The sequence below is a fragment of the Notamacropus eugenii genome, chromosome 3 (genome assembly GCF_028372415.1).
Source record: "Notamacropus eugenii isolate mMacEug1 chromosome 3, mMacEug1.pri_v2, whole genome shotgun sequence".
NCBI classification, from domain to species: domain Eukaryota; kingdom Metazoa; phylum Chordata; class Mammalia; order Diprotodontia; family Macropodidae; genus Notamacropus; species Notamacropus eugenii.
Genome location: NC_092874.1, coordinates 175,647,380 through 175,668,746, shown reverse-complemented (window position 1 = coordinate 175,668,746; position 21,367 = coordinate 175,647,380). Strand labels below are relative to the sequence as shown.

The window sequence follows — 21,367 nt, the reverse complement described above, 5'->3', positions numbered from 1 at the left end:
ATTTTTTTTTTTCCATTTGAAAGTACAAGGGCAGCTACTGCAGCTAAAGGGAACATATTGTAAAAATGGTTGTTTGAGAGTTAAAAAAAATTCTGAACATACACATCAACAAAGGATGCATTTCCCTCCATACAACACAAAAAGGATCTTGTGAAACCATGACTCTCTCTTTTTAAAAAAATGTACAAAATAATCTCTACATATTACTTTCAGTCTGTCTTGTCTGTGCTTTTTTCTGAACTTCTTTCTCTCCTCCTCCATGTATATTATACACACTTGACTTGGGGCACCCTTTTTTGGCATAATTATTGTTTGCCCTTCTATATTGCACTCCCCCTGCCCTGCCATGGAACTGGAAATAAAAAAGGGGGAAGAACTTTTGTGTAACAAATAAACATAGTCAAACAAAAGCAATTCATACTGTGGCCATATCAAAAAATGCACTTGTCTGCACATGTGTTCACTACCTTTCTGTCTGGGGATGGGTAACAGGCTTCATCACAGATCCTCTAGAGACATTGTAAATACTTGAATTTAGGCTTTTTAAGACTTTCTTTTATCTTGGGTTTACTTTACAGTATTGTCCTTATAGAAATTATTCTGGTCCTTTGCTTTTACTCTTTATCATTTCATACTTTCCAGGATATTCTGAAATCATCTCTTTTGTCATTTCTTATAGCATCGTAATATTCCATTATGATTTTATAGCACATGTCCAGCCATTCCCCAGTTGCCTAAGAGACAATCTAAGGCACTCCATTCAATTCTAGTTCTTTCCCCCTCCCTCCTTCTAGCCCCCCAAGTATCTTCCTTTAAGGATAGTAAGTTTGTTTTTCTTGTGACTGGTCCCTCTCTGATATGATCTTGCCTCTTAACCCCCTCCCCCATTCCCACTCGTCTCCTCGTTGAGTTTGATGTATTTCTTTACCAAGCTGCATGTGTATGTGTTTGCCTGTTTCAGATAAGAATGAAGTTCACTTGATAACCACCCTCTCTATTCTCTCCTTCATGTTTGTTATACTGTTCTCATACATCCCAATTATGAGAAGTATCTAATTCCACCTCTTATTCCTCCTATCTGCACTAGTTTATTTCTCCCTTTACGTCCTTACCTTCCCTATCTTAAAACTGTTGGAACAGAACCAGTCTCCACCTACTCCCCAGGAACTCTGTTCTTTTGAAGAGACTCTTATTTCCTCTCCCCTTATTAGAATGTTAGCACCTACATCATCATATAACTCTGTCCAGTTCAACTAATTTTACCTTTCTAGATTTCTCTGTACTCTTGTGTTTATATTTCAGAATTTCCTGTGCAGCTCTGGTCTTTTTATCAGAAATGTTTGAAAGTCTTTTATTACTCTACCCAGGGTAATATTCAGTTTTGTAGGGTAAGGTATTCTTGATTGTGGGCCAATAGTTTTTGTCTTTTGGAATATCACATTCTAAGATGTCCTCAGGTATTAGGTTTTAGGTACAGTTATCTCTTCATATTGTAACTTTCCCTATCACGATTTCAGGATATTGTGGTTCAACATAAGAAATTAAATGGGAATTTTGGGGAAATTTTGTGGAAGCCACTGATGACGTGTGAAGGCCAGCAGGTGACACAGAGCCTATACTTAATACTTAAGACCAAATACTTAATCCAAATTTTAAAATAAGGTACTGGAAACATCCCATAAAAGAAAAATAAAAAATTCAGACTTTTTCTCTGGCCTGAAGGGAGGGCCAAAAAATTTTGCAGGGATTTTCCATATCTTGGGGGTGCTGTGCCCTTAACCCCCATGATATGGAAGGGAGAACTGTAATCCTGACTGTTGTTCCTTTTGGCTGTGGATCTTTGTTACCTTGGATTTTGGCTCTGCCACCCTGGGACTTTTTTTTTTCTTGACGTTCTTTTAGGAGGTAATCAGTGGATTCTTTCTCTCTTGACTTTACCCTCTGGTTTAATATATCTGGGCAGTTTTCAATTATTATTTCTTGAAATACAGCATCCAGAATGACTCTTAAATTGATATCTATCTTTGTGGCCTGTCCAGGGTAGTTGTTTTTTATATTTTATATCTTACATTTTTTTCTCTTTTAATTTTGTTCTAATATTTCTTGATATCTCATAGAGTCTATTTGGATTTCAATTTGTTCTGCTATAGTTTTCCATTTCTTGTGTAAGCTTTACCATTTCTCTTACAAAGTCACTTAATGTCCTTCCAGTTCTTTCCTTGAGCTTTTACTTCATTTCTTCCAGGTACCTATGTAGTTCTTATGGAAATAGCTATTTTTCTGGCTAAGCATAGCAGCGCACATGTAGTCCATGCTCCGAGGAGACTGAGACTAGTGGATCACTTGAGTTTGAGAGTTGTGAGCTTCAGTAATACTACTGCCTGTTTGCATTCGGTCTCTTGCCAATCTAGTGGGTGCCTGGGAGCTCACCAGGCAGTCGAAGAAGGAATGGATGAGCCATCATAGGTCAGAGCTTCTATGATGATCAGCAGTGGGGTCAGGCTGTGGAGTGACCCTTTTACTTCTAGCCTAGGCAAGATAGAAACTCAGTCTCTCCCCCAAAATTGTTTTAATCCATTTTTTTCCTTTTAATTCTCTGCTTGAAATTAGTAGGTTTTGACTTGCAATAATTTTTGATACTGATTGCTTTTTTCTTTGATTACTCATCTTTCTACCTTTAGTTGCTGAATTAGATCTTTGTGTTTGGACTAGGCCCCTCCTATTCTTGGCTTTGGCTTAGACAGTCAGCCTTGCTTTGACTTACCCTGGGTCTTTGAAGTTCATAGTGCTTCAGGGATTATAGGATGTTCAAGTCCCTTTCTGGTTTCTCAAAAAAGAGTGTTAGGAACCTCAGAGTCCAGGATACCTGTACTTTCTGATCTGGGCACTGTGCTGGTTGCTGGCCCCTGCTGTTCTCCTGTACTTCCAAGGTCACCTCCCCTCTTATCTGTGATCCCGTTTGATCATCTCTGTTTTCTCTAAAGTTACCATTGATCTTTTAATTGCCAAATCTGGTGGCTTTTTCTTAGTTTTAATCTTTCTTAACCTGTCATCTCTATTTGACATTATAACTACTTTCTCCTCTTGGATACTCTCTTTGTGGATTTTCATTGTATTACTTTCTCTTGGTTCACCTGCTACATATCTGACTGCTCCTCTTCATGTTCCTTTCCTGACCCAAAAGCCACAATATGCCCACTAGCTATGGGTGACTCTCAAGAACCTGGCCTAGGCCTTTTCTCACTCTCTTTCTCCATAACATCATCATCTGCTCTCTGCTTAACTATCGTCTCTGTGCATATGACCTCCAGATCTACATATCCAAGCCCCATTTTCTCCCCTGAACTTTGGCCCTGTATTACTACTAGTTGCCTTTGGGACATTTCACCTTGAATATCCTAGAGATATCTGAAACTTAGCATGTCTAGAACTGAACTCATTATCTTTGCCCATAAACTCTTCCCTCCCTCAGACTTTCCTATTTCTGTTGAAGGTACCACTATTGTTCCAGATTTCAAGTTTGCAATCTTAGCGTTATCATGGATTCCTTTCTTTCTCTCCTCTCATATATCTGTCAGTTGTTAAGTCTTTCTGTCTCTACCTTCATACCATCTCTCACATCTTGTACCTTTTCTCCACTTGCATAATTCCCACCTTATTTCAAGCCCTAATCTCCTTTCATCTGTATTATTACAACAGCTTCCCAATCAGTCTTCTTGTCTCAAGTCTCTCAGTACTCCAGTCTATACTACACACTCCTGCCAAAGTAATCTTTCTTTAAGCACAAACCTAATCATATGTTTGCCCCTCTCAGATAACTCCAGTGGTTTCCCATTGCCTTAACTGCTTAGCTTTTAAAAGGCCTAGCCCTAACCTATCTTTTCAGCTTCATTGGACATTGTTCTCCTTTCCACATTCTTTGATCCAGAAAAACTGTACTTTTCCCTTTTTTGTTTTCATGGCATTCCATTCTCCATGTCTGTGCCTTAGCATTGGCCATTCTTCATGCCTGGAATGTAATGTAGGCCTTCTTTACCTCCACTTCACAGAGTCCTCTTCCTTTAAGATGTAGTCCAGGCACTATGTTCTAAAGGAATCCTTTTTTGAAACCCTCCCAATTGCTAATGCCCTCTCTCCCAGATTACCTTGTATTTAATTATTTTGTACATAGGTATATTTATTAACTTTATGCTGCATGCATTTTTTAGATTTTTACCTCCTCCATCAGACTGTAAATTTATTCCAAGTAGGGATTTTTTTCATTTTTTTGTACCTGTACCTACAGCGCCTAGCATAGTGCATGCCACAAAGTAGCCTCTTAATAAATAATTGTTGATTAATTGTTTATCCCATTCACATTCACAGTTATAATAGTTGATTGTATATTTCCTTCCTATTCACTTTTACTTTTTCTTTTCTGTATATAACTTGCTCTCTCTTTATTATAAGTTGTTACCTTTTATTTTTTTCCTTTTAACCTCCTATTCACTATTCAAGCTTAGAGTTTGGGTTTTTGACTGATTCTCCCCTCAATCTATCCTTTCTCATATGCTCCCTCTTCCTCTCTGTATCCCTGTTGAATTTGACTGTATTCCTACACCACACTCTGTGTGTGTGTCCATCCTCTTGAACAATTTAGATGAAAATGGAGTTCAAGTGAAACCTACTCCACCTGCTGCTTGTATGAATATATTTCAAATTTATTGAGTGTGGTTAATTGTAGATAAAGAATTTGACCTCCAAGAAGTTTAGTTAGTTGCTTAAAAATCTAACAACAAATAGTTCACTTTTCCCTCTTATTTGTTTTCTGTTTGTTTAGGTAATCTAAATTGTTGTATATACTTGGGACAGTCTGAAGAGCAGAAAAAAGCTATTTCTATTCCAAAGTCTTTCACTCATTGACCTATAGGTATCTGAAATTTTCTAAAATCTATTTTATTTATTAAGGTCATGAGTTCATAAGTCCTTGTTAAAATATGGGTTACTTGGGGGAGGTAAATGTTAACAGATTTACATGATATATTTACATAAAACTATGACTTTGTCACCTAAAAGAAAAGCTAGAATGTTGAGAAAGTCAACCATATCAAATATTTGTATTTTGATGGGAGAGTGTGGATAGGTCTGAATTCTGAAATGTGAACTTCAGGTGGGATATTGGGGGGGAGGAAAGGAGAGAAGAGTTCCAAGTGGTCAGAAGGTGGTATGAAGCCATTTGATATTTTCAGTGAAAGGGGATACCAAAATCAATTGTCTTACTGTCTCAAAATATTGGCATTTTCGAAGACAAATAAATATGATTACTTCAGCATTGAATAGTTTTAAAAACACTTCAATTGAGTTGTAATCTTATGAACTTAACATTTGTAGCATGATCCTTTTTGACTATCAGTCATACAGACTTGTCATGGTATTTGTGTAAAAAGTCCCAGTGACTCAGAAATGAGCCTTGCATACCCTGTTTTTCATTCTCTTTCTTGCCCAGCATGGCAACATCAAATGTTTTTCAATATTAAAATATTGTTCAACCATAGCTATGTAAGTTTTATGTTATTGTCAAAAAAAATCAAATTTAAATGGGCATATTGCTGGGAATAAAGAAGTTATTAAAGCAATAAGCAATAACTATCAAATATTCAGTTCATATTTGTTTTCCTACCCTAGAGCACAGGTTCAAGATTTTTTATAGATTAAAACTAATTCTCCAGTTCTTTGCATGTGCATCAACACAATTTCTTTTTCCACCAGATGCAGATTAGATAAACTTAATTTTTCTATTTTATAGTCTCCTGCCTTAATATTACAAAATAAACTACAATTCATAGAATCAGCAAAGTTGAGAGTCCTTTTCAGTTGTCATGGAAGACTGTTTTGTCCCCCAATGATTAGTCAACCAACAAAGGAGAAAAGTCAAGATTATTGGCAATGGCCAAGGATGCAATGGATGACCTTGGTGTCTTTGATGTTTGACCAAGGTCTCAGCACTTTGCAGCACCTGCTTTAGTCGCCTTTTGACCATTGGAACAAACTGTTTGCATTTACTCATTCCAGCAAGGAAGGTTTTTGTGTGCTTGGGTTAGCAAGCACCTAATATATGCCAAGAATTGTGTTAGGGTATGGAGACACAAGAGTGACATAGAACTTGTCCTCAGGGAGCTTAACTTCATATCAGGGAACAGGGTATACGTAAACAAATACGTACAAAACAAGAATAATGTGATTTTGGGGGACGGGGAAGGAGACAAGGGCATTAGTATCTGTTGACATCAGGAAAAGCTTCATGTAGAAGGGGGCACTCGAGCAGAGTTTTGAAAAGAAACAAGGTATTTATTCTAAGAGTTGAAAGTGAGATGAGAGTGCATTCCAGGCATGAGGGAGAAGCAGTGCAATGACACACAGGTGTAGTGTTATGTGTGAAGAATTGAAAATAAGCCAGTTTGAATAGACTGTAATATGTGGGAAAGGGAATAATAAATAAATATTTGATCTGAGAAGGCAGCTGAGAACCATTGAAGTTTATTGAGTAGAGGATTGTCATGGTCAGATTTGAACTTTCGGAAAACTCATTTGAGCATCTATATGCATTGGAAAGCAGAGAGCCTTGAGGCTGGGGAAACAATGAGATTTTTGCAGTTATCTAGGCAAGAGGTGATGAGGGCCTGAAAAGGGGATGTTGGCCATCTAAATAAGAGGTGTAAGAAATATTGTGGAGATAGAAACAAAATTTGGCAAATAATTGTATACCTGAGGTGAAGGTGAGTGAACCTGAGCTGATGAGGGGGCTGTACCAGGATGGTGGAAGAGGAGAGAAAGGAGCATATAAGAGAGATGTTATGAAGGTAAAATCGTTAGGCCTCGGCAACAGAATGAATATGGGCAAGAAAGAGAGTAAGGAGTCAGGGATGAGACCTGGATTTTTAACCTGGGTGACTGGAATAGTTGTGGTGCCCTTGAAAATGATAAGGAAATTTAGAAGAGAGGAGGGCTTTGGAGGAAGTGGTAGTAGAGATAATAAGTTCAGTTTTTGGCATGTTCAGTTTATCATGTCTATGGGATGTTCAGTAGGCAGTTGGAGATAGGAGTCAGGAGGTTAGGAGAAAGATTAGAGCAATAAAACTTTAAAAGAAATGTAGCAAATTAGAAAGATACTTAGGAAAAGAGAATGATGCTCAATAATTATTACTCAGTAATTATTCACATAACAGCATTGTGAGTTTCGTATAATGATGCAGGGACCAGATCAACCTCTAGGGTCGAAAAGCAGGGTGTTAACAGTTCACTTGAATGTGTAGCTCACATTTATATGATTCTTTGAATTTGTCAAGCACTTTTCTTACAACAGTCCATCATATGAGTTTGGAAGTGTCAGTTTTATTGTTATTTACAGATGAGAAAACTGAGGCTCTTGCATGTTAATTGCCTATTGTTGCTTTTTTTTGTTTTCATCTTCTTCAGTGATAAAGCAGACCCTACTTAGGTTAAAAGAGGTTAAAAAAAAAACCACCTAAATTTCATGCCATTCAATTCAGATCTTCTGGTTTGTTTTTGAAACTGAGATGATAATTATGCATAAAGACGATTGGTAAAGAAATTAAGCTAATAAAATGAAACAACATATTTAGAATTGCCTCACTAAAATATAGCTTTTAGACATTTGCAGAGGGAAATCTGGTTTGATCTGAAGCCAGCCCATGCCCTTTCTAGAAATGACCTAGACTCAGATTCTATCTTGGAACTAGTTTAATCTCACTCAGAATCTCTAGCTCAGCTCATTCAGAAGGTTCATAGATCATAGATTCACATCTAGAAGAGACCTCTGAAGCCATCTAATCTATGTCCCTCATTTTACAGATGAGTAAACTGAGGCCCAAAGAAGGGAAATGACTTGCCCAAGGTCACACAGATTTCAGAGGTGGAATTTTAGTATACCTCAGATTCCATAGGTAAAACCTTTTCTACTTCACAGCAAGTATTTTCCCTTTTTTTCCCACAGAATTTCTAGATAAGTCCCAGCTTTGTAGGATTCTCACCCAGAGAACTGATCCAGGACCAGATCATTCCTTTAGGGTAGAAAAGCAGGGTGTGGTTCACTTTAGTGCATAGCTCATATTTATATAATTTTTTAAATTTAGTCAAGCACTTTTCTTACAGCAGTCCATCCTGTGAAGGCAGAATTGTCAGTTTTATTGTCATTTACAGATATGAGGAAACTGAGGTTCTTACATGTTACTTGCCCACAATCAAAGTATTATTAAGCATCTGAGCTAGGAGACTAACTCACATTTCCTGGCTCCCACATCTAACATTGCATTCATTTTGCTAGGATGCCTCTCCATCAAACTTAAATTATAGGAGCACAACTCTCACAGCTCTACTTCTGCAATTGAGTTGCTACTGAACTTCTCAGTAACAAGAGTAAAATATTATGTGGAAGAAAAGGCTGTTAAGTTACAGGGATTTTTGTCTTATAAGTTTACATTCATTTTGTGTATATTTTCAACTCTGCTTCCCCCAGTTATTCATTTACATTACTTCATCCTACTCTATTTTTGAATAATTGAATTTATATTTTTCAATAATTTAATGAATACTGTATAAGTCTTAGGATAATTAGATTTGCTGATTCCTTTGAATAGGGGTTCCAAATTTTTTGTATGTTATAGACTCTTGGCAGTTTCTTAAAACCCAGGGACCCTTCTCAGAATAATATCTTGTTGCCTACATTCATGATTGAAGGAAATGCTGAATTTCAATTAGAGGTTAGTGAAAATAACACTTGTATTTTTTTTTAATAAACCTCCTGAAATCTGTCCACATACCTAGCTTTTTGGAGAATCTCATCTGAATGTGATAAATTTATGATCTTACCTTGTGCTAATTGCTTTATAATACATTTCTGTGATCTTGAAAAGTACTAGATTAAAAGTTCTGGAGGCTACGTTTATGGAAAAGGTAGAAACAGAACATATAATGGTATGTCCTTTTCCTGCAATAAGTATCACCTAATGATTATTATACATGTAGATATGTGAAGGAAAACATTTTAATAAACTATTGTCAAGATCACTTCTACTTTAACTTACTGTATCAATGGAAGGTGTTTATTACTACCTTATTTGTGTGCATTTTATAGTTATCCTAAAAGTTATGAGGTCTTTATTTTGACACATTTATATCTACAGAGAATTTTACAGCTGCTTTCTTAACAGCCTCTAAAACATCCAGTAATAACACTATTAGTTGATGATAGAATTTTATTACTTTTATATTATTCCTTATATTTACGTATTCACTATTTTTCTCTCTCTCAGTGTTAACACTGTTTGGGTTTTACAGTTTGGAGAGACTTTTGAGTTCTACTATATTACCTTACCTATTATATAAGTAATATGTCTATTAGTAATCCAACTTTGAGGCACTGTTATTATGCATTAGGCAAACTCCAAAAGCAATTTTTGTTTTTCTGCTTTATAACAGAGGAAGAAGAGGAGCAGGTGCCTACTGATGGGGGCACATCAGCAGAAGCCATGCAGGTTCCTTTGGAAGAAGAAGGAGAGATGGAGGAGGATGAGACCATTAATGATGAGAATTTCTTGAGCAAGAGACCATTAGATAGTCCTGAAGCTGAAGAAATGCCTGCCATGAAACGACCGCGGCTGGCAAGTACCAAAGGGGACACCCTTGATGTAGTATTGGAACCACGAGAACCACTTAGTTCAATAAATACTCAAAAGGTTCCACCAATGCTTTCTCCAGTTCATGTACAGGACAGTACAGACTTAGCCCCTCCCTCACCAGAACCACCAATGTTGGCTCCAGTTGCAAAATCACAGGTGCCAACTCCTAAAACATTAGAAACAAAAACATTAACACCCAAAACCAAGGCCAAAACTAGCTCTCCTGGACAAAAGACAAAGTCACCTAAAACCTCTCAATCACCAGCAATGGTTGGAAGTCCTATCCGTTCACCAAAAACTGTATCCAAAGAGAAAAAATCTCCTGGACGTGCTAAGAGCCCCAAGAGTCCCAAGAGTCCCAAAGCTGTAATTCATACTTCTCAAACTCCAGTCAAAGCTGAAACACCAAACAGAACTCCTTTGGCTGCATTAAGTGACAAAATTGGCAAAGAGAATATCCAGGTAAAACAAATTCCAACACCACCCGATTCTGGGAAACTGAACAGTGAGAACCAATCCAAAAAGGTTGTTGTAACTGACAAAACTATTGATGATTCCATTGATGCTGTGATTGCACGAGCTTGTGCTGAACGTGAACCAGATCCCTTTGAATTTTCCTCAGGCTCAGAATCAGAAGGAGAAATTTTTACTAGCCCTAAGAGGATTTCTGTTTCAGAGACTGCCACTCCCAAAGCCTCAGTATCTTCCAACAATTTCAATAAGGCTGGATCCACCCCTATCCCTCCTTCAGGGGGAACTTCAAGCTCAGATATTTCATGGACAATGGATGATTCCATTGATGAGGTTATTCGGAAAGCAAACATGGGAACTCCTTCCAATATCCCCACCAGTTTTCCATATTTCTCTTCTCCTTCTGCTTCTCCCCCTACTCCAGAACCTCTTCTCAAAGTATATGAAGAGAAAACCAAAATGACTTCATCAGTGGAAGTGAAAAAAAAATTGAAAAAGGAGCTTAGGACAAAAATGAGAAAGAAAGAGAAACAGAAAGAGAGAGACAGGGAGAAAGAGAAGGAGAAAGAAAAGAGTAGGGAGAAAAGCAAAGAGAAAGAAAAAATCAAGGAGAAAGAGAAAGAAGTCAACCGGGAAACAAAATTTCCTTGGAAGGACCTTATTAAAGATGAAGACTCAGATCCCTACAAATTCAAAATAAAAGACTTTGATGATGTTGATGCAAAAGTAAGGTTGAAGGATGGCATCATGAAGAGGGAGAAAGAGAAGCACAAAGATAAAAAGAAAGAAAAAGAAAAAGGCAAAAAAGAGAAAGAAAAGAAGGAGAAAGAGAAAATGAAAGATAAAGGAAAAGAAGATAAGATAAAAGCTCCTTCAACTCCACTTGTATTACCTCCTAAAGAAATGGCTTTACCCATGTTCAGTCCTGCAGCAGCAATGAGGCTTCCATCAATGCTGCCTTCCTTGTCTCCAATTCTTCCTGAAAAGTTGTTTGAGGAAAAAGAAAAGCCTAAAGAGAAAGATAAGAAGAAAGATAAAAAGGAGAAGAAGAAAAAGAAGGAGAAGGAGAAGGAAAAGGAAAAGGAGAAGAAAGAGAAAGAAAAAGAGAAAAAGGAAAAGGAGAAAAAAGAAAAGGAAAAGGAAAAACACAAACATGAAAAGGTAAGTCATTCTTATCATCTTATACATTATCTGAATAAAAGCCTTTTGAAAACTACAGATAAACAAAGTCATGACAGTTTTACACACACACCCCTATATATATGTATATATATACGTATATATATATGTATATATATATATATACGTATATATATACATATATATAGTATGTGCATATTGATATGCACATACATACTTGGGTATTTGTGTGTGTTTATATAAGTTTATATACGTAAATATATGTAAAATATAAAAAAGTAAATATTTAAGAAAAAGAAATGCACACACACATTTACTTTGTGTGTAAACTAGCCATCCTTACTAGAAAGGTTAGTTTTAAAATAGGGGGGGAAAAATCAGTTCACAATTTTATTTTTAGGTTGACTTACTTAACATTTGAAAACAGTATCCTGTTATTACTACCTGTGTGTCCTTGGACAAGTCATTTAACCTTCCTGTGCTTCACTTTCCTCTTCTTCAGAATGAAGGTTCTGAGGTTCCTTTCACTCTACACACACTATTTTGTGATTTTCTTCATTTGTGATTAGACTTTCTAAACACTGAAAATATATTAAAATTCATAACCCAAATAGAACAACATTATAGAAGTAATAGCCAACTCTTATCTACATTAATCACTTGTTTCTAGGTTAAATAAAAAAGCCTTAGTCTGACATTTCAGACCCTCTACTAGCTGGCTTCTGGCTACTTTTCCAATCCTATTCCATACTGTTCCCCTTCCTGAACTCTACATTCTAACCAAATTGGTCTGTCAATTGTTTCCAAAACTCATTAGTCCATGTCCTGCCTCCATTCATTTATGAAGACTCATGCCTGGAATATATTCCCTCTTTGTCATATGTCAAAATCCTTTCTTCAAGACTCAGTTCAGGTGTCACCTCTTCCTTGAAGCTTTTCCTGAGATCTCTAGTTGTTAGTACTCCATTAATCCGTAAATTAATTTATAACTTATTTATGTACATTTTATATCACTCCTCCTGCCTATCTGCATTATCATATCAGATGCCTCTGAAACCAGATAGAATCTTAGATTCTGGTATTAACATCAGGGTGTTAATAAAGCAGATTTTTTCATAGTGAACATTAGTACCAAACTTGTTGAAGGTGAAGAACTTTGATGGAAAAAAAATCTCTTGACTTGGTAGCTAATGCAGTTGGTTTCATTTTAAGTTAATTGCCCAGTTAACATTTTAGAATTTTACCTTTTACTTCTGTTCAGTTTGACTATACTTTACATAAGTATCTTGGTTACCAGTTACCTTGGATGAAATTTCTTGGTCTCTTGCTAGTCACATGGCTTCTTCTCTGGCCACTAAACTCATGGGGTATCAAGCTGGGTACTCATACTTCTGCTGCCATCTTTGCTTTATGTTAAGGATTATGATTAGCGGTTTAGAATATAGTTTTGATATTAGTCCCTAAATGGGATTCAGTCTTTCCTCTCTCTGCTTTTTTTCAACATACAGTAAGAAAAATGCTTTGTAAGCTATAAAGTGCTATATAAATTTGAATTATTATTCTGTCATCATCATGCTCATCCCATAGCCTTCACACAATACTTTTAAATATAGATCAGATCTGGAAGGCATAAATGAGATACAAGTGACATTTTAGGACAGATTTCAGAATATTGCCAAATATTCATGAATTTTAATGAATATTTTCTAATGTTTTATTCTCCTCTTTCTCTCCACTCACCCACCCCAAGAATTGGAAAAATTGATGAAATTTGCAGAAATAGTAGCCCTGACTTATAACTTGCTACTTCTTATCAGTTTGGTTCTCATATTAACAACTTCAGATTCTATAGAAACATGTACATTTTCCCCAGTTAGTCTCTGTCTGGTGTGGTAATATAAACCAGCTGTGTTTTTAAATTTGTCTATTAATCTTACTTTCTGCTTTGCCATCTATAACATCCTAGCCATTACACAAAAGGACCAAACTCAAGTAGGATATGTGGAAAATTTGTTAATACCCTTTAAGAGATAATATAGAGAGCATTAATTTGGAGTAGTGTTATGGTTTCTATTCTTTTTTTTTTTCCCAACCTTATTTATCCTCCTGTCAGTACCATTTACCTCCAGGTCTACGTAAATGTCTCATCATAGTGTGGAGGTTAGCCTGGGCCTTAAGGAAGTGGAGCTTTGACTTTTCTGAAAATGCCAAAGTTTGAAAAGTCTGAGTATAGACCCAATGATGGAGTGTATATATTGTCTAAGGTAAGAGGTACATGGAATAGTAGACTATCTCAGGGCTATGTGAAACAATTGATAGAATGCTGGAGTTAGAGTTAGGAAAACATGTATTCAAGTCCTGCCACCAACACTGACTAGTTAAGTGACCCTGACAAGTCACTTAACTTCCTTGGACTTCACCTCATATGCAGAATGGGGGAGTGGGGTAAGGGGGTTAGACTTAATAACCTCTCAGATCCTTTTCAGTTCTAAATTGATGATTTTAGAAACCTGTGATCATAAGTTATAAAACTGGGCGACTGAAAAGATGGTGATTTCTTCAATAGAAATAAGGAAGTTCAGATGAAGGGTAGATTTGGGGAAAGAAAGATAATGTAAGAGATCAGCTCACCCTATACGACTCACTTTCTTACACAAAACAAAGAGGGAAGAAAGGTGCTCTTACTCACTAACCATTGCCCTGAGCAATAGGACCCAACTCTGAACTGATAAAGTGATCTGGGGAACAGGAATGTTGTTAGAGCATTTATTTCAGATGCCTATTCAGTTAGATTATACATCCCTCTAGGTTACACTAACTCTGAGGTACCTACAACCAAATGACCAAAGGTTGTAGGGGGTAGAATGTAACTGTAAAGTCTTTTGTAAAGGGTTATGAGGCAGAAGTGTTGGAGATAAGATCACATGAGCTGTTGTGGGGAGAGGGTTGGCTATAACCCATCTTCCCACCCTCCAAATAGTTGACCATAAACCCCTTGGGGTCATTCTGTGATTCTCACTTTGGAAAACAGTGGTCTAAATGAGATAATACCTCAGGCGAGAAGAAATACAACTCTTTCCCCATTTCCTGTATCCCCCGACTTTCCCTTAAATAACATTTACCTCCCACTTCAAGCAGTAGTAATTTTGTTGATGTGCATATTCCCTCTGCTAATGTATATCTTAACCCCATTATAACTCTTTGTTCTCCCTCACACTATATATAGTCATTTTCCAAGTCTCATTGTTTCTACCTCATCAATATGTCTCCTACCTATTGCATTCTTTCCACTTCTAGGACTGCCATTCTCATCACCTCTTTCTTAGACTACTGAAATAGCCTCCTGAGTGGTGTCTCTGCCTCAATCCTCTGTTCCTACTTCAGCTTGTTTTACACACAGCTACCAAATTGACATTCCCAAAATGCAAATCTGAGCATGTTACCATACTACTCAACTGTACCAGCTCCCAAATGACTCTAGGAGCAAATGCTATTTTATCTATATTTTGTTCTTTAATTTGTATTTTTGTGTAAGTTTTATAATGTATATAATTTTTAACAAAATAATATATGTATATAATTTATTAATAAGTAAAGTATACATATATTAGGGATAGTGATCAAAAATATTTGGAGAGGCCACTGCTCTAGAGCCAGAAACATGGGAAGATGGCTTTCAGAGACTCTAATAAATCCAATACTAAAGCACTTTGGATAAATTAGAGAATGGTCCTATCTAAATTGTATTTAATGTACATAATCATGGGAGCAAAAGTGCCACCATCCTAATCTACTCATAGGAGCCCATAAACATTCAGTGGCTCAGACATTGTCTTGAATTATCAAGAGGGCATATTTTAAAAGCTAGCTTATAAAACTGTTTACCTAACATTTCTATTAGCTCTAATCAAATTTATCAATGACAGTAAAGCTGTTCTTCATCAGCAAAGATAATGACACTATCCCTTCATTAAGAGTACATTCTTTGAGCTATTTTGAGATAATGATGACAGATATGTGTTGTTCCATCAACATATTTTCAAAGTCTTATGACCAAGAACATTTTTTTGTTTCCAAATTCTCTCCTTCCCGTCATCCCTCTCCCACCCATTGAGAAAGCACAAAAATATGATGCCCATTGTACATATGAAAGCATTTCTATATTGTGGGAGGAAAAAGAATAAGAAAAAGAGAAAAATATACTTCAGTGTACACCCAGAGTCCATCAGTTTTCTTTTTGGAGATGGATAGCATTTTTCATCAATGAGTCTGCTGAAATAGTCACAGACCATTGTATTAATCAGAATGGCTAAGTCTTTCACATTTGATTATCATTACAGTGTTGCTGTTACTGTGTACGTTGTTCTTCTGATTCTGAACAGTGCACATTGTATCATTTCATGTAAGTCTTTGATTTACCATCAATTATGTGAGCATTTCAGAGGCATGGTTTTGCCATTTGCTCTAAGGTCTCCAGAAGACAGAGCAAGGAAAGCTTTTCAGTATGGAGTTGATTTGCCCATGGTCATAAAATCATTCTTAGACTGAGTTTAAACTGTTAGTACCTTCTATCTAGCCTTCCTTTGAATAGTAATCAACTGTTGAAATGGAGGAATTCAGAATAACCAAAAATGAAAAATAAAAAGAATAAGAAAGTATTCCTGTTAACATTTCACTCTATGTTGTACATATTGGCATGCTTCTCTTTCCAAAGTAGATTTGTTTATTTTTTTCTCTTCTGTGTGTGTGTAATTTTTTTTTGAGGGGGTCTTGTCAAGTCTCTTCAAAGAGGTAATCAACTAAAGCTTTTATTTTGCCTTCAATAATAAAAAAAATTGTTTTCTAGGAGTTTGTATTCTAGTGTAAGAATTACTTGTCAGATATAATAGAAGCTAGTCTTGTATCTATATTGAGTGAGAGTTGTGCTGTTACAATGTAATGATATAATTGACTTTTTTTCTTATTTGAAATATTTTATGTGATCTGAGAATGTTGCTAATTGAAAATAATGTCTAGTTATTCAGATACCTGATGAATGGTAACAGAATAATTTCTTGTTCACATTACATAATTCAGAATAACAAATTATGAAATGTTTTTTCTGTTAATTCAATTATATTTTTAGATAGTTGCATAGAAAGCAGTTGGATCTATCAAGAATTTGTTGCCTCCCTCCTGTCTGTGTGTGTGTGTGTGTGTTTGTGTGTGTGTATGTGTGTGTATGTTCATTTATAAGGAAAGGAGTTTAGCATTAATAAAAAAAAAAAAAAACAAACTTGGACAGATTATGTTGACAAAGCTGCCCATTACCTTGGTAAAAAGTCCCTGTCAAAAGATAAACTTTAAAGCTAGAATGCATGAAAGAGTTCCCAGATAGAATTAAAATTTAAACTGATTCCTGATAGATAAGCTTTTTTTAAATCCACCTCTTTGCTGCAAGTCAGGATTTTAAAAATAAATTTCCCCCTTAAATCTCCTGAGCGATTTTCATTTTTTGCAAGGCCGCACTGCTGGTGTCCTGGAAAAATGGAGAGTTAGAGCTTTATCAGTTGGTGCCCTGAGGTATGTGGAAAAGAAGCTAAATCCTTGAAGATTAGCAAAAAAAATGCAGCACATGGCAATAAGGGGCTTATATGACTACTAGTATTAGTTCAGGTGAAAGAAGTATTGCTTATACATAAAACTGGACAAATCCACTGACAATGTATTTTTAGTTAGCTACAAAGGAGTCTTATATTGCTGGACTTTACCTCTTTGGTGATTTGGGAAGCTTAGTAATCCACTGTAAATGCTCTTCTGCTGGCCCCAATTCTTAGTATTACTCCAGAGTTCTGCTCTTTTATTTTAACCCCTACAAGCACAATTTCCTGGTAAATATTTCTTCTTGTGTCTGCAAAGGATGCAGTCAGTCCATGACTGTTATTTGTGATTGATTGCTTGATTTAACATTTTAGATTTTGTTCATTTATCTCAGAAATAATAAGGTATGTATGCGAGAAAAGTTACATTTCTAAGAGATGACATTTTAATTGCTACTAGGATGAGTATAGCATAAACATGAGTATGTCAATATTTATTTATAAATTGGCATGTCATATTCTAACAATTATCTGTTATTGGTAATTTCAAAGTAATTAATTCTTATCCCTTTGCTAGTTTTTCTTCTTTCCATCTGTTTAATGTGGATAGGCTTCCAACACTCTGTCCTTGGCATTCTTCTCTCTGCTTTTTCTTTAGACATCTCATCTACTTCACCTTTGTTTGAACAACTCAAAATTTTCAACTAAAACTCTGACCTTTCTTGAATTTCTGTCTTGCCCGTTGGACATTTCATTTAGATGTTCCATTGGTGCCTCACTCTGACGATGCATAAAGCTGACTGATTTTCTTTTTCCATAAACCTACTCCTCTTTTTGATGACTATCTCTGACAGTGATGCTAGCGTACTGCTAGCCATACTCCTATCCCCTCCTGAACACCCAGTCAGTTACCTAGTCTCTTCAGTTTTATTCAAATGAACACCCATTGTGTGCAAGACACTGTATTAGGTTCTGGGAGTATAAGCCAAAAATAAAACATTGACCCCAGCCTTGAGGAATTTATATCAGACTGGAGAGGATAAACAGAGGAGTATGATACAGGTCAGGGAATTATTGAAGTAAAGGAGATGTTAGACAAATTAATCCTAAAGCATTTGAGAAGAGAACAGATACAGTATTTTAGGGGGATCAGGAAATTCACTCATTCAGCGAAAATTTATTATACACCTACTTTGTGTTTAGTGTTGGAGGTGAAATAATCCTTGCTATCAAAGATCTTAAACTCTTTTCTAAGGAAGCAATATGCACATAAAAATTTAAATACAAGGGGAAGGTAGAGTAGGATAGGGACAAAGCATGAACAAGGCTGAAGTAATTATATGACACAGAAGGTAGTTAAGTTAAGCTAAGGAAGATATCCAAGTAGCCTTCAACTTTAAATCCTAGGAATTTGGAGTGGATCCATAGGGCAGTAATTTGTCATATCCTTTGCAGTAGCAATTGTAATATTTGATTATTATTGTAAGGAGGGCAGATAGCAAGACTATCTTATCCCAGATGATGGTCACCAGTGAACCTAGGCCTGAGGCTGAATACAAGGCAAGGATCAGGAACAAAAGAGATTATCAGCTATCTGTGTAGCTCTAATTCTGAGAGTTAGAGTCTCAGATCCTACCCCTAGCCCATCAAAAGCCTTTAGTGAAATAATCACGCCTGAGAATTCAAATCAAAGGAAAGGCTGAAGTTCTGTGACTGTAAACCTGCAGAACTTTACAACTAGCTGATTGTGGCACTGTCCAGCAGCAGTCTGCTGAAGCTGCAATTAGGGAACAGCCAACAGTCATGCTTCTCAGACCCAAACTGACGTCAGGAGTTTGTAGAGCTGAGATGAGGGAAATGATCACTCTTCGCCCAGGATCAGACAGACTGCTTTGAATGCACTGAAAGCAATTCAGATCTCTAACCTGAGATCCTAGAATAGCACAGCACTCTCTATCACCCAGAGACAGCAACAGCAGGACCTAAAAGGATGCAAAACAGAACCAAGCGCAGCCTAGACGTTTTCTCCAAAAGAACACAGAGCCTGTCCTTAATATAAAATCTCAAGTCAGAAGTAAGTCTGGAAGAGTGAGGAAACAAAGAAGAGCCCTGTCATAAAGAGGAATTATGGTGATGTGAATGTCTAAGACATAAACTCCAGGAGAAAAAATTTAGTCCAAAATATCTATAATTGGCACCTCAAAGAGAAACACAACTTGGACGCAAGTTCAAGTAGAATTCCTGGAAGAAATGATGATTTTTTAAAAGAGTTAAAATGATTTTTAAAAATGAGAGTGCTAGAAGAAAAAACTGAAAAAGAAATGAGTTACAGAAGAAAAACATGAAAACTTGACTCCATGAGGCAGCAAGAAATATTAAAACAAAGCCAGAAGATTGAAAAAATGGAAATTGTGAGGTATTTCATAAAAGATGTCAAGCTCTGGTGTCTTTATTTTATTTGTGAAAGTGTAAAAATAATTTTCCTTTCTGAAGGCCAGGGTTTTTGTTTGCCTTGCTAAGAAAATAACTTAAATCATAAAGGTTTTTTGGAAGGGAGGGGAGGGCATTGATCTGAATACTTAAAGGGGAAGTAGGGAGGGGGATTGAAATACTTCTATATTCACCAATAAGTATATGTTTTTAATAGGGTAGTCTTTTAGGAAAGGAAAGTACATAATTATACATTAGCTGACAATGATGTCTCATACTTTTAGTTTGAGTAGGAACTAATAGAAGTAGTATGTTGGAGAAAGGACTATCTCTCCTCTGTGCTAGGTCCCATCTGCCAAAAAGTTTTTGAAAAAAAAATGTCAAATCAAGACAGGACACAAAATCTAGCAAGCAGTGGGGTTTACATTATTTATATGTGAGTGTATATAATTACTTCTTATGCTTCGCATAGACAAAGGGGGTGATTCATATAAACACTATACTAAATGAGGGGAAGGGGACTCATTATTATGAACATTACACACAGCAGTAACCAGCTACAGATATAAGATCTTAGTAGAGTGGCCTACTAACAGATCCTGTCTTTTTTTAAATCAGCACAGTGCCTTTAGCCACTGGTTCTTAAAAACTAATTTCTGAACTTTAATATGTAAACTCAAAGGTATAATGCTTCACATGAAAGCACCCAACACCTATAAATGAATCATGCAGATATATAGGGTATTAAAACTTAGTATTACACTAAGACTTTTGGGACAGCCTGTATAATGTAAGACCTTAAGTCACCCTGATACAACTGGAATATTATCTATTCCTTTAACCTACCTTCTGTCTCTTACCTGTGTACATTTTTTATACCTGGAATGCATTCCCTCTTTATTGCTATAATTTAGCATCCTATTGTTACTTTGATTCACCTCAGGTGCTACTTCCTTTATGAAGCTTTTCCTAATCTCCAGTTTTAAATACCCTTTCCATCTTCTTATTTTCTTAAAAATTCTTTCTCTTAATATTTTCCTAGGCCCCTTCACTCCCTACATTGTATTAAAGATATCTGTGTATTATTGTGTTCCCTATCCTAGAATGTAAGCTGTGTGAGTGCAAGAACTGTTTCTTTGTATCCCTGCACCCTGCACAATGCCTTGTACTTAGAAGACATTTTATTATTTGTAGTTCAAGTACTAATTAACAGCACAGTAACATGATGTAGGGCTTTACTGTAACTCCAAACTTAATTATCCTTTTGTTCATTTTTTAAAAAAAATTATTATGAACTAGAAAATAATATAAAACTTAAACATTTCTGTACATAGGGAAGACTAGAAAAGGATTTTACTTCAAACTGCAAATAATCCAATCTACAGCTTTTCTTTTTAGTATTCTTTAAATTTAGTGCAGTAGTGTCATTATGGCCTTGCTCCTCAATAGCCACTATAAACCCCAGTCATTTCTGAGTATTTTTCAGATATTTCCCTTTTTCCTTCCTCTCTTCTCTTCTGAAAAAAACAAAAACGCTATCACTAAGATGCAAAAATAAAAGCCATCCCTTCTTACAGAAGTATAGGCAAGCAAACATTTGTGGTGTAATGAATTGTGGCTGGAAATTTATACCTCCTTCTGCATCTAGAATCTTCTTACGCAAACGACAAGTGACATCCTATGTTAGTCTTTTGAAACCATTATTGGTCATTGTTCTCGATAGAATACTTAAGTCTTTTAAGGATGTTTTTGATAGTTTTTGTATAAATAATATTCCTTGTTATGCTCACTTCACTCTGAGTCAGTTCATGTAAATTTCATATGATACCCCCCCACGTGTGTATACATACATACATACATATATGTATTTTCCCAAGTTACATGTAAAAACAATTTTTAATATTCATATTAAAAAATTTTTGAATTCTGAATTCTCTTCCCCACCTCTCCTCAATGAGAAGGCAAGCGTTTTGACATAGGTTATACATGTGCAGTCACACAAAGCATATTTCGATGTTTGTCATGTTGTAAAGGAAAACAGACAAAAAATACCCCAAGAAAAATAAAGAA

The 21,367-nt window shown here is 36.1% G+C and overlaps 1 protein-coding gene across 1 annotated transcript in view; it reads left to right on the top strand.

Annotated features, from left to right (window-relative positions):
- TAF3 (TATA-box binding protein associated factor 3) overlaps positions 1-21,367 on the top strand; it is a 252,072-nt gene that overhangs the window by 152,180 nt on the left and 78,525 nt on the right. The window contains exon 3 of the mRNA XM_072653403.1: positions 9,478-11,309. Within this exon, the coding sequence (XP_072509504.1) occupies positions 9,478-11,309 (1,832 nt within the window). The remainder of the gene's footprint in view (positions 1-9,477; positions 11,310-21,367) is intronic.